Source organism: Gadus morhua, chromosome 2 (genome assembly GCF_902167405.1).
Source record: "Gadus morhua chromosome 2, gadMor3.0, whole genome shotgun sequence".
Taxonomy (NCBI): domain Eukaryota; kingdom Metazoa; phylum Chordata; class Actinopteri; order Gadiformes; family Gadidae; genus Gadus; species Gadus morhua.
In genome coordinates, this window is record NC_044049.1 from 10,331,103 (window position 1) to 10,343,602 (window position 12,500).

The window sequence follows — 12,500 nt, forward strand, 5'->3', positions numbered from 1 at the left end:
TGCTGAATAATATTGCAGAGTCTGTTGTCTGCTGTCAAACTGAGCAGGTGAAAGCCGAGCGACCGCTGAGCAATCTTGTTAGGCCTGTTTTTGACCCTACTGCAACGAGCGTGGAGGAATGTATATTTTTGTGTTGTTCGAATTTAAATAAATCACACACCTACGCGTGTGCATAGGTGTGTGTCTTTGTGTGTTTGTGTCTGTGTGTGTGCGTGTGTGTGCGTGTCAATACTGTACAGCAGAGCAGTGTTGGTATTTCATCATCTATACCAACCAGTCTCGACAGACACAGCAGCATGATAACACATCAGCTCACACAGTCACCTGGGGGTAACATAACCCGACCCCATCGATTTAGTTGACACACAAGGTCATGGGTGGATTAGCATATCCATAAGGGAAAAATGTCTCATGGTCAGCTTTAAAGCACTCCTTGACATTTATCTCAAAGTGCTGAAGGTCAGCCCTGGTCCATGCAGGTGAAACGGAGCCGTCAGGCCTGTTAAGGTAATTGGAGGTTAACCTGCATTGCAGCAAACACACCACAAACACACACCTTGTGTGTAATGCAGCACGACAGTGGTCATGTTTGGTGAAGGGAGGGGGGATGAGGTGAGACAGGTATGTCCACAGTGAATTGTGCGGTTATGTGTATTGTGATGCTGTGTTTCACTGTATGCATTATGTTTTGTCGTTGTTTAATCACTGTAAGACATCAGTTATGTTGTTCTTGTATCGATTTTTGTTTGGGTTTCGATCGCTTTTTTAAAATTTCTCGCCTCCCACGTGGCTTGGAAGGATGCACTGTGGGTGATGAGGAACATTGAATTCCAATGAAATTCCAGACATTATTTCAAAGAGTTTCTTCATAGTTTTAGTTTTTTAGGATTCCTTTGGGACGGCAGCAGAATAGTGCAATGTCTCTGGTGTTTGGCTTCAAGCCAAACAGGTACTTGTTTCATCTCCTCGAAGACCCTTTCACCTGTCCCTTAACATTTCTTAACATCTCAATTCACGACAGATTCGAGGCGTATTTAATTGGACGTCATTCACAATGTCCTGGTCTGTGTGATCTTGTACAGTGAACAGGTGTTGTGTGTTGCCTGTTCCCAGGGCTTGACTTCCACGTGGACCTTCACCGCATTGGGGCCAGAGAGGGCTTGAAGGGCCGCAAGCTGCAGAAGGCCATGGAGAGCTACGCCTGGAACATCACTGTGCTCAAGGTTAGATAAACACACACACACACACACACACACGCATGCTCTTGTTCTCGCCGTCATAAACTCACTAACTTCCTCTCTCTCTCTCTCTCTCTCTCTCTCTCTCTCTCTCTCTCTCTCTCTCTCTCTCTCTCTCTCTGTCTCTCTCTCTCTGTCTCTCACACACTCATTCATTCACTCACTCACTCATTCACTCACTCACTCACATTCATATACACCACCAAGTTTCCCAGGTTTATGCTGCTAAAACGCTGCAACATTACCTGGTTACCAAGTTGAGCATGGGCAGACACGCGCTGCGAGTGGAAAACAAACCTACGTAGAGTCTTAAGGAAAGCCTGGAGGCAATTCGCATCCGCCTCTGATGTCTAATTCCTTAAGTCTCTTAATTAATTGTGGCTGCGACGCAGCGTTGCTGTATTATTTAGCGACTCCTCTAACATGATAACACACGGCATCAGTTAGACACATTGTCAGACATTGGTAGACACGCACACAAACACACACACACACACACATACACACACATTGGGTCGGGGGGGCCAAGCAGATATTAAAGCTTAGGCGTTGATATCAGAAAAAAATGATGAGGAATCTTTTGGGATGACCCACATAGTGCAGTAGTTGTCTCCCTCGCTCTCGCTCTCGCTCTCTCTGCTCGTTCTCTGGACTCTGGTTTGTGTTCCGGCGGCTGCGTTATCAGATGTGATCGACTGAGAGCCTGCCGCTGAGACGGAGTCCCCGGCATCATTAAATCACTGCGCTGCGCTGACTACTTCTACTCGTGGCTTTTAATGAAGTAGCAGCTACAGATTTATCTTAATTAAGATTTCGGGGGGAGGTGGGGAGGTGGGGGTGGGTGGGGGGTGTTCTTAAGTGCTTAAGCAGCAGAACAGGTGGACACACAGGCACATGCAAATCCAAATCCCCAATTGTGTTTACTCCAACCACATGGCTTTTAGGTACACACACGCACAGTAATACCCCTCATTCCCAATCCCAATCCATCTTTTATTATTCAAAGCCGTACCTGGCATTATCTAATGACCGTTATCTAATTACCATGATTAGCACGATTAGCCTGATTAGCCCTTTGGAACATCCCCTGGTTTCCCTACGCACTTCATATCTCTGAAGTCTCTACCGCACAACAGTTGGTGAACGCTTGTCAAGGTTAGCAAGCCGTGCTCAGTCAACTTCACTTGACGACGAGTTTCCTACTGGTTAACAGCGCCCTCTGGTGATAGACTTTAGTTGAGGAACTTGTAATTGTTTGCTATTACCCCACTCGCCTATTATCCCCACCATCTCATAAACAATTAGAAGGGAAAAGTTGTTAAACACTTTGTCATTCTTACGGCAAGAGCATCCCTTCCCTAATCACAATGTGTGTTTTTAACCGTCATCAAGACGATTCTTACAGTCTAAGCCCTGAAGAAGGGGCTTAAACCTTATGCATTTATTTGCCCAGTGGAGCAGTTCAAACAGATATATTGTTTGTAGACGGTTAAAATTCGCAACGGAGACTCGGAGAGCAATCCGAGTCTCTGTCCTACTCTCTCAACCATCAGAGGCTATGAGTAATTTGTTAACCTTCTGTCTTTCTTTGAAAAGGGCAATTTGTCCAGCAGAAGGGCAGTTTGGCAGTGTTAAAGGACAAAGCCACAGTCAATTCCCTGTTTTCCTCTCACTGACATTCCTCAATGAAACAACCATAAGCCTACTATGTTTCCCTCCCGCTCCCAAGAGAACCGTCTTGTCAAACACCATTTAGAGAACGATGGATAGATATGCTCCTCTTCGGTGAGCCTCAGCGACCTTAAACTGACAGCAAACAACTCACGGGGGTCATCCTTGTCCAATCAATACGAGTGTCCTCCTCTGATTCGACAGGGGAGGTTTTTCCCGCAAGGAAGGTACTGCTCACGTAAGCAGGGCAATTGACATACTCTGTTTCCGCTTATCACTGCACTCCATTTATAACATCATTACAAAGGGAGTGCATTTGTGTGGCACGCGCACACACACGCAGAATGCAGTGAAGGGAATGAGAAAAAGTTGAACTGCAAAGGGTTTATGAATTTTTTTACCTGTTTTGCATGCATATTGGGCTTAATGTCCATTAACCCTCCATCAAGAACAATTAGTCAGGGCTTTATCACAATTAATGACCATATGTTTAGGTTCATTTAATAGGAGTTTATATCATTCTGACCGCCCATCCATATTCAAACACTGCTATAAGCCCCCAGCCCCAGCCTGAAGTAGCACCATTATTTCAGCCTGACCGTGCTGGTGTCTTCAAGGTGTGGTCTGATCCAGGTAGGGACAGGGCAACAAGTTACCCGCCGTCTCTCGAAGCACATTTAATTTGGTTTTATCACTCGTATATGACTCATTCATGGTCCCGGCCTATGACCCTGTAACAGATCTTCAGATCGTGTGACTCTCATTGGAAGGATTAGCATAACTTTGAATCGGGTACCAGCGACCATAAGGCCATCGTAATATCCCATAATACTCACACAAACATCACAGGGCCCGCTGTCCTCGACTTGGTTAAACGGAATTACTGAAATGAAAGATGAAGACGTTTATAGAGATCTCTTTTCGGTGATTCCCCGCCTGTCCGTCTTCTGGCCGAGGGCCATTCGGCGCTTTCATCCCGTGGATTCTCACACTGATTGGAAATTAGAAAAATTCTGGCTGTAACAGATTGAGACAAACGCAGATGGAGAGAATGACTTTCACTGGTAAAAAATAAAATGTGGCTGGAATGCTAATGGGAAAAACAGATGGAACGAAAGAGAGAGGAGAAGATGACTAAAGCAAAGGCAATGACAGCAAAAGGACATCTCTCCACTGATTGGTTCTAATGACCTAAGCGAGGGTGTGTGTGTGCGTGTGTGTGTGTCAGGACCTGTGTGTGTGTGTGTGTGTGTGTATGTGTGTGTGTTAGTGTATGTGTGTGCATTGTGAATAATAAGTGGCCTGGGCCTATTTCACAGAGACAGTATACTTACCCATGTAGGAGCTCACAGCTGCTGCTCTATATTGTCTTGTTGACACATACTGAGTCAACGGTACCGTGACTCAAGATCCATCGCCCTCAACCCCCCCCATGTACCATAGACAAACAGCATGGCTGATCTGCATATCACTTAAAGGTCCAACACTGCCCCTGTGTGTATACTGCAAGTAAATACAGAAAATAAATCATAGAAATATTTCAAATTGAAACTTGAGGATGCTATCTTTGTCTGATCTCCTTCTCTCTTTCGCTCTCCTTCTCGCTCCCTCTCTCCCTCTCATTCCCTCCCTCCCATCCTCCTCCCCCCCCCCCCCCCCCCCCCCCCCCCCCCCCTCCCTCTCCTCTGTCTCTCTCTATGTGACTCGCCCAGGGCCAGGCAGACCTGCTGAAGCACGCCAAGAACGAGGCGCTGGACACTCTGCGGCAGATCCACTGCGCCGCCCAGTCCTGTGGCCTCAGCAAGAGCGGGGCAGCGTCCCCCCAGCTCCCGCACCACCCTCTCCCCCCGGCCTCCCTCAGCCTCCCCCAGCCACAGCACCACCCTCTCCCACCGGCCTCCCTCAGCCTCCCCCAGCCACAGCACCACCCTCTCCCCTCGGCCTCCCTCAGCCTCCCCCAGCCACAGCAGCAGCACCCCCAGCAGAAGGCCCTATCCCCTGCCCAACCCCAGCCCCAGGCCCCTTCCCTGAATGCCGCCACGCCCCATCCCCATCCCCATCCCCATCCCCACCACCTACCCCTACCCCTGCACCCGCCACCCCAGCCGCAGGCCCAATCCCAGGCCTCGCCTCGGGCCTCCCTCCGGCCTCTGCCTCCCTCCGTTCCCCCTCCTTCTTTGATCCCGTTTATTCCCGCTTTCCCCCACCCCCCAGCGTATTCCCCGGTCCAGCATCCACCACAGACTGTACACCAGCCTCCACCACAAACTGTACCCCAACCTCCACCAAAGCCCCAGTCCCTACCCCAGTCCCACCCTGCACCCACACCTCAAGCCCAGCTACAGCCCCAGTACCTACCCCACGCCCAACCTCCGACCCAGCCTCTGAGCCAGTCTCTGCCCCAGCCACAGCCCAAGCCTCTACCCCAGGCCCAGTTCCAACCGCAGACCCAACCCCAGGCCCAGCTTCAACCCAAGCTCCAGTCCCAGTTTCTACCCCAGACCCAGCTCCAACTGCAGGCCCAGTCCCAGCCTCTACCCCAGCTCCAGCCCCAGCTCCAGGCCCAGCTTCTACCCCAGCAGCAGAAGGCAGCAGGCCCATCGGACCCGGTCCCCGAGAAGGAGCCAATCAGAGAGCCTGCCGCTGGCTCCTGCTGACATACAGCCTGTGCCCACAGAGGACCCAATAAGCTGAACAGAGACAGAGACACGGACATGAACAGGGAGGTCAGTGAGGAGGGGAAGGTGGAGGAAGGGAGGGGAAGAGAGGTAGCGGCACAGGGGAAGCCCCGTCGTGTTAGGAGTGAGACACAGGTCTGAGAGTGGGAGGGAGCTGCAGGTGATCAAAAGAGGGTCAAAGTGGGACGTGGAAAAAGCTGGACATTTAAAGGAGGATGAAACATCTTTTGAAATGCTGAGTTTTAATAGCTGCAGGGATAAAAGAGTGGCGAGGGCCTGGGGGGATTTAATGTGAGTGAGTGGCAAGCAAATTCAAAAGCCCTGCTACAAAGTGCCACTTGTTGAAGAGTAAATTTGAACCACTCGTCAAACGAGAGCTGGAGTGGATTTGCACAAAAGAACATTGGCTGATGCACACATTATAAAAATGATTGTTTAAGAGTACAACATAGCTTATTTTTGGCATTTCATTATGAGGTTCCATTACTCATTCATGCACAAAAAACTGACATAACACATTACTCTTATAATGAATGTAATTAAAGGTGTTAGGTAAGATTTAAGAGCTACAATTTGAGCATTGTTTCTAAGAAATGGCCTAGCCGTCCGTCATTGAAATGCGCTTTGAGAATATCTCTTCCAGTTGAATGTGTGCCTGCTCTCTATGAGCCAATTTATATTTCAAATTGTTCCCTGCTTCAATGTTGGATACAATCAGAAAATCTCCTCCCCGATCGGTAAAAATAATCCATCTTGCCTGTGAGTCCCAGGTGTGTGAACACAAACAATTTTTCAATGTTGTAGAATTGTTTGGAGACAGGAAGACGAGGGGACCTATTTTGGGATTGCTCGTTTATTATTTAATGCTGCTCCCTATCGCACTTTTTCTGCTCTCTCTCTACAACTCAAAAATCTTACCTAAAGCAGCTTTAATTAAACAAGTATTGTTTCATCTCCCTTTTGACGGATGTAACAGTCTAACCATAGCTATCCAGCGCTGAACTTACCATTGAAATAGACCGACTGTCAAGTTAACGTGGGCTCCGTCGGTCTTTGACTCTCTCTTGATGTGAAGAAAGAAAGGAATGAAAGACAGCTTCAGGGTTGGATCTTGAATCAGCCACTTCAGTCAGGTGTGTCTCTGTCTCTCTTTGGCCACTTGGGGGCGCTCACTACTTGCCCCCACTACACTATTTGATACAGATCTATGGGTACAGGCTCTCAATGTTATTGGCATTTCATACCGCATATATTTGCCTTTGAATTTCCCCGCAAAAGACACTTTGGCAAGTCTTTGTTTTTTATTTTGTTGTACTTTTAATTTGCTGTCTTTCTTTGTGGCTATCTTTCCCCCCCGTCATTTTGATTCCACCTCTTTCGATTGTCAACCTTAGATTTCCTCCTGCTCAATGCAGCCTAGAGGCAGCTTCCCTCAAGACAAAAATAATAAATAAGAGATAGTCATTATTTTTTTCTGCAGTGCGCCAAGTCTTGCAACTTGAACCCCAGATGAACTATATAGAACTCACCGACCATCTCAGAACCGTCCAGGAACATGCGGTTGGTGGCAATGAATAAGAAGTAAAAGAAAAAAAAAGCGGAAATCTACCCTCACAGCAGCTGTTAATCATCTCATAATGGTGTTGTTGTCGTCCTAAATGGAGTCTTCTTCAGTGATGAAGGTCTTCCTCCTCTTCTACCTCCCTTTCCTTTAAACAGTAATCAAGTCCGGCCCGAAGGACTCTGCGTGCCGTGCGTGTGTGATGTCATTTGCGTCAGTTATATTTTGGTCTTGGGTTAGCTCACAAATGACTCCCAAAAGACCAACTGTCAAAAGGAAAAGCACGCTACTGCTGTCTGTTGTCCGAGCCTACAGAGTATAAGTGTTTTTTTTTTGGGGGGGGGGGGGGGGGGGGGTGTTTGGTTGTAAAAACTGTATGTAAGATGAAGGGAACAATGTTAATGATCACAGAAACAAACGTTGAAGATTGACATTATAATAATAATAAATGTTTAGAAATTAATATCACAATTTGTTTTTATACACATTACTTCGCTATAGACAAAGTTGTGTTAAGTGAAAGAAGCAGGGTAGTTAAGACTGCTGAAAGGGTATGATGAACACCCACACAGGTTGGTCAAACATTAGCCAATGAGTGTTTCGTTTTTTTCTGTTTCATCACAATATCAAGTAATTGTGTACTCTTTAAGAGTTATTTTAAGTGGCCCATTAAAATAGCCGTCATTGTTGCCTCTGTCTCCTCTTTTTCTTTGTCGAGCTCAATGTTATTGGTGCATGAGATGTGTTTTTAGCAAAAATACCTCTTGTTATGTTGTGCTTCTTTCTGCAAGTAAAGCAGCTCATACATCATGATGGATTCTGTAGACTCTTCATCATTGTATCTGAATTTCAGAAGTCTACCTGATAGAATAAAGTTGCTGAAATTCAGCTGAGCTATTCTAAGTGAAAGAGTGAAAAACAGGCAGACAAAAAAAATATATCAGGTCACCTGATGATAACCAGTTACATCAGGTGACCTGGTAGGTGTGGTGATGATGCACACATTGGTAATGCAACAACTGTTGACAATAGTGTAATTGATTACATGATAGGGGTACCATTTGTTTTGAGCAAGGTAAAACATTTCTGTGTACATTCTTTTGATTCTTTATTTTCTGATAAGCACTGCCTTGTTGAAGTCATCTTGGAGGTAAATCATGGAGGGGAACACTGCAGGGCAAATACACCAGTAAGGGACGAGCTAAGGCTCACAGATACAATAGCTGAAAAACGAATTGGTAAATGGGAGAAAGAAAAAGAAATCGAGTTTACCACAAACATAGACCTTGACAAGGTCGAGAATCTGTTATGTAATGTAGACAGCATGTCAGTTAATGAAATAACGAAGTGTGTTTGTGATATTATGATAAAAAGTGCAATGACTACATTCCCAAAAACACAAAAGCAGAAGAAAAACCTAAAACTTGGTAAAAGAAAAATAGCAGCATGGTTTAACCGTGAATGTAGAGAAAAAAGAAAAGAATATAGAAAAGTTAAAAGAATGCTTGAGAAGCATAGAAGTGTGGCTAATGCTGAATGTTTAAGGGAAAAAAGTAAAGAGTATAGGAGAGTGTTGCACAAAGCTCAGAGGGCCCATAGGAAGAAACTCAGTGACGAGTTAATGAGCATGAAATCTGAGAATCCAAAGCTGTACTGGAAGAAGCTGAATGATTCTAGCAAAATCAAAAGTGTTTGTCCAATCACAGTAGAAGAATTCCATGACCACTTTGAAAACTTATCTGATGGGGGTGTACCAATAGATGAGCTCCAAGAACTTGAAAGTGACGGACAAATAATAGACAGTATTGTTCTGAATGTGTGTTTCACTGAACAGGAAATTAATGAGGCTATTCGAAAAATAAAACCAGGAAAAGCTGCAGGCATAGATACAGTGCTGAACGAATACATTAAAAGCACCTCAACTATTTTTATGCCTCTATATGTTCTCTTGTTTAATAAGATCTTGGATTCAGGTGTTATCCCCGAGGATTGGGTGCTTGGTTTAATCGTGCCAATATATAAAAAGAAAGGGGATAAGAGAGACTGTGATAACTATAGAGGAATCACACTTTTGAGTTGTTTAGGTAAATTATTTACGAATGTTTTGAATGAAAGGCTATGTACATTTTGTGAAGATAATTCTACACTGAAGGAGAACCAGGCAGGATTCAGAAAGAACTACTCGACCGTCGATCATATCTTTTTACTCAAACAAATCATTGATTTGTACCGCTTTAAAAAGAAAAGTTTATTTTGCTGTTTCATTGATTATAGTAAGGCATTTGATACAGTCTGGAGAGATGCACTCTGGCATAAGCTCTTAAAAATAGGTATCGAAGGTAAATTCCTTAATTTAGTTATCAACATGTATAAAAATATAAAATCATGCGTATATGTTAATGGAGCTAAATCTGAGTTTTTTGCAAGTTTAACAGGAGTCAGGCAGGGTGAAAACTTATCACCACTGCTGTTTGCCCTCTTCATTAATGACTTGGAGGATTATCTATTACAAAAAGGTTGTGAGCCCATTACTTTTGATGATGCTGTGTTAGACAATTATATACAACTAATGGCACTGATGTACGCTGACGATACTATTATCATGTCTACAACTAAGAGAGGGTTACAGAAAGCGATAAATCATATGTGTGACTTCTGTGAGAAATGGAAACTAAAAATTAATAGCGATAAAACTAAAGTTACAGTTTTTGGTTTTAGGAGAGCGGATACTAGTACACTACAGTTTGTGTGCAACGGTCAAAGTCTAGAGACTGTACATTGTTTCAGATATCTTGGTGTCATCATGAATTATAATGGCTCATTTAAAATTGCTATTGAGGAACTGCATAAGCAAGCATTGCGTGCAATGTTTGCTTTACTCAACAAATGCAGAAAGCTTCAGCTTTCTGTAGATGTCACTCTGGACCTTTTTGACAAGTTGGTTACTCCAGTTATGTTGTATGCATGTGAAGTGTGGGGGTTTGAAAAACTACATCTGTTAGAAAAACTACATCTCAAATTTCTAAAGTACATCTTAAAAGTTAAAATGACAACCTGCAGTCATATGGTGTATGGAGAGCTTGGACGGTACCCACTCTGTGTTACAGTTAAAAAAAGAATAATTGGATATTGGGGGAGACTGTTAGAAAGTAAAGAAAGTAAACTTAGTAAAATCATGTACAATCAGCTACACAGCTTGCATAGCAGTGGTGCATATGCTTCACCCTGGGTATCACAGGTGAAACAGATACTGGATGACTGCGGGTTGTCATATATCTGGATAACACAAAAGTACAACAACATCAACTGGCTGAAAAAAATTGTTGAGCAGAAGTTAAAAGATCAATTCATCCAGAGGTGGCAGAGCGAGCTTACAAGCATGACTTCCTGTGACACGTACATAGAATTTAAACAAGAGTTTAAATTAGAAAAATACCTGATGTATGAAAACCAAAACTCCAGACAGGCTATCTGCAATTTTAGAACGAATAACACCAGAATACCTAAAGTCACTGGAAGATACAAAGGGCTGGAAAGAAGCGAAAGAATGTGCAACATCTGCGATTCCCATTGTGTTGGCGACGAATATCATGTGCTTTTTGAGTGTAAAAATGTAAACGTAATGTATTATAGAAAAAAATACCTGCCAAAATATTATGTCTATTCTCCATCTAAGATCAAACTGATTTTGCTTTTGAGGTCAAATAACTCAGGGGTTATTGCTAAAACAGGTGCCTTTCTGAGAAATGTCCTGCCATTGTTTAAGTAATGTTTTGGGTTTTTCCCTTGCCGTGCACCATTGTTTTGGTATGTAATGATTTAAGTTGAATTTTGTGCTCCATGCCATGTGCTATGGCCGTGAGCCGTAATAAATAAATGAATAAATGAACATTTACATGACATTATTTGAGGTAATGCAAGCTTTTGTACATTAGATGGCATAAAATATAGATTTTATCTTTCATGAGAAAGTGACAGTTTTACATAGATGGCATAGGGAAGAGAAGTTCCGTTTTATATTATCATTTGCGGAGAAAACGTATCTCACCAGAAGTGTCCATATTCTGCAACTTATTAGCTGAATCATTCTGTATGTTCAACAAAACATAGATACTATCCTTGACTTTTCTATTTATATTATTATCCCAATATGCATCATTAGTCCAAGAGTTGTGCACAGAAATAACAGTCCTCTTTTATTAATTTTTTGGTCTATTGTGTCGCATCATCGTACGATGATGTCAATGGCTAATTGAGGCCCTTTCTCTGCCTTCTCATTACCCTGGTATGGGCTAATACACCTATTGGCATCCCATCCACAAAAGACATACCAGCAGATTCTGAAAGGTTGCAGGTCTTTCTGTGGAGATGACGAAGACGAAGATGGTGATCTGTTTACCTCAAGAAACTAATTAACAAAAAGAGACCTTTGTTGTGTTTTTATGCCGGTTGCTGTTGACGTCCCTAAAGATGCCGGTGGGGGTGGTTCTGAGTTGTAGTGATGCTGATGCTGAGGTGTTGGGTGTTGTGGACAGCCTATGGTGGTGTTTGTGTGTGTGTATAAAAGCGAAAGCCTGACCACTGCTTTCGATAAGGTGAGAACTTCTGAGGAATCGAGAAAAACACCGGAGAAAATGAAGTGGTCCTCCACAGTGTCCCAAACACCTGCTGGGGTGGAGAAATCAGTGCTCAAGGTAAGCCGTTTGTGTTACTATCATTTGGGAGCCATTTTCCAAACCAAAGGGGACTCCTCACTTTTGGGTAAGTGTGAAGTCAAGATGCAATCTTGCATCTTGCTCAAGGAAGCCTACTTGTAGGCGGTCGCCATTTGGCTTTTGGCAGAGTGAAACACCCCAGTCACAGGGCTATCCTGTAGCTCAGGTGTGGATGCGTGGGTGTGTGTGGACGGGTAGGTTGCTGTGCGGGTGGGTGGGTAGCTTGATGTGCGGGTGGATAGGTTGGTGTGTGTGTGTGTGTTAGTGTGTTGTGGACAATTAGCGTTGGAATATATTATTATATCCTTCTGATGAAATTGAAAGATAATCTAGGAAAATTGGTTGTGAATTGTCTAATGAGCGGTATTGATGGATGGATTACCGGCGTCATTAGTATGCATTATGCAAGGAGACATTCAGATAGTTATTCTCATGGTTCAGTTATTTTCATGGTATTCAATTAATATAGCGTTGTGACTAAACACAATGGTATATTCATTTTTCAAATCATAAGGTTCAGTAAAAATACTCTGAAGATGTAGGACTATGAAGGAAACAAGGTGAGAAATATGCATCAAGAGCACTCTAGATTCATTCTCTATTAATTCCCTATGTTTTATAGGGACAGTGAGACACG

At 43.8% G+C, this 12,500-nt stretch overlaps 3 protein-coding genes across 3 annotated transcripts in view; all 3 read left to right on the plus strand.

Annotated features, from left to right (window-relative positions):
• Positions 1–7,838, plus strand: part of plcl5 (phospholipase C like 5) — a gene marked incomplete in the record, with an annotated part of 66,556 nt that extends 58,718 nt beyond the window's left edge. The window contains 2 exon segments of the mRNA XM_030342296.1: positions 1,114–1,223; positions 4,622–7,838. Coding sequence (XP_030198156.1) covers positions 1,114–1,223; positions 4,622–5,566 — 1,055 coding nt within the window.
• Positions 7,839–9,791: 1,953 nt separating this feature from the next.
• Positions 9,792–11,033, plus strand: LOC115532514 (uncharacterized). Its single transcript, XM_030342345.1, has 2 exons — positions 9,792–10,095; positions 10,240–11,033. Exons 1-2 carry the CDS (start codon positions 9,793–9,795, stop codon positions 10,915–10,917), a joined length of 981 nt encoding a protein of 326 aa, XP_030198205.1. The 5' UTR covers position 9,792; the 3' UTR covers positions 10,918–11,033.
• Positions 11,034–11,668: 635 nt separating this feature from the next.
• The window catches only part of hcrt (hypocretin (orexin) neuropeptide precursor), a 1,857-nt gene continuing 1,025 nt past the window's right edge, over positions 11,669–12,500 (plus strand). Inside the window, exon 1 of the mRNA XM_030342370.1 lies at positions 11,669–11,842. Within this exon, the coding sequence (XP_030198230.1) occupies positions 11,687–11,842 (156 nt within the window). The 5' untranslated portion in view covers positions 11,669–11,686. The remainder of the gene's footprint in view (positions 11,843–12,500) is intronic.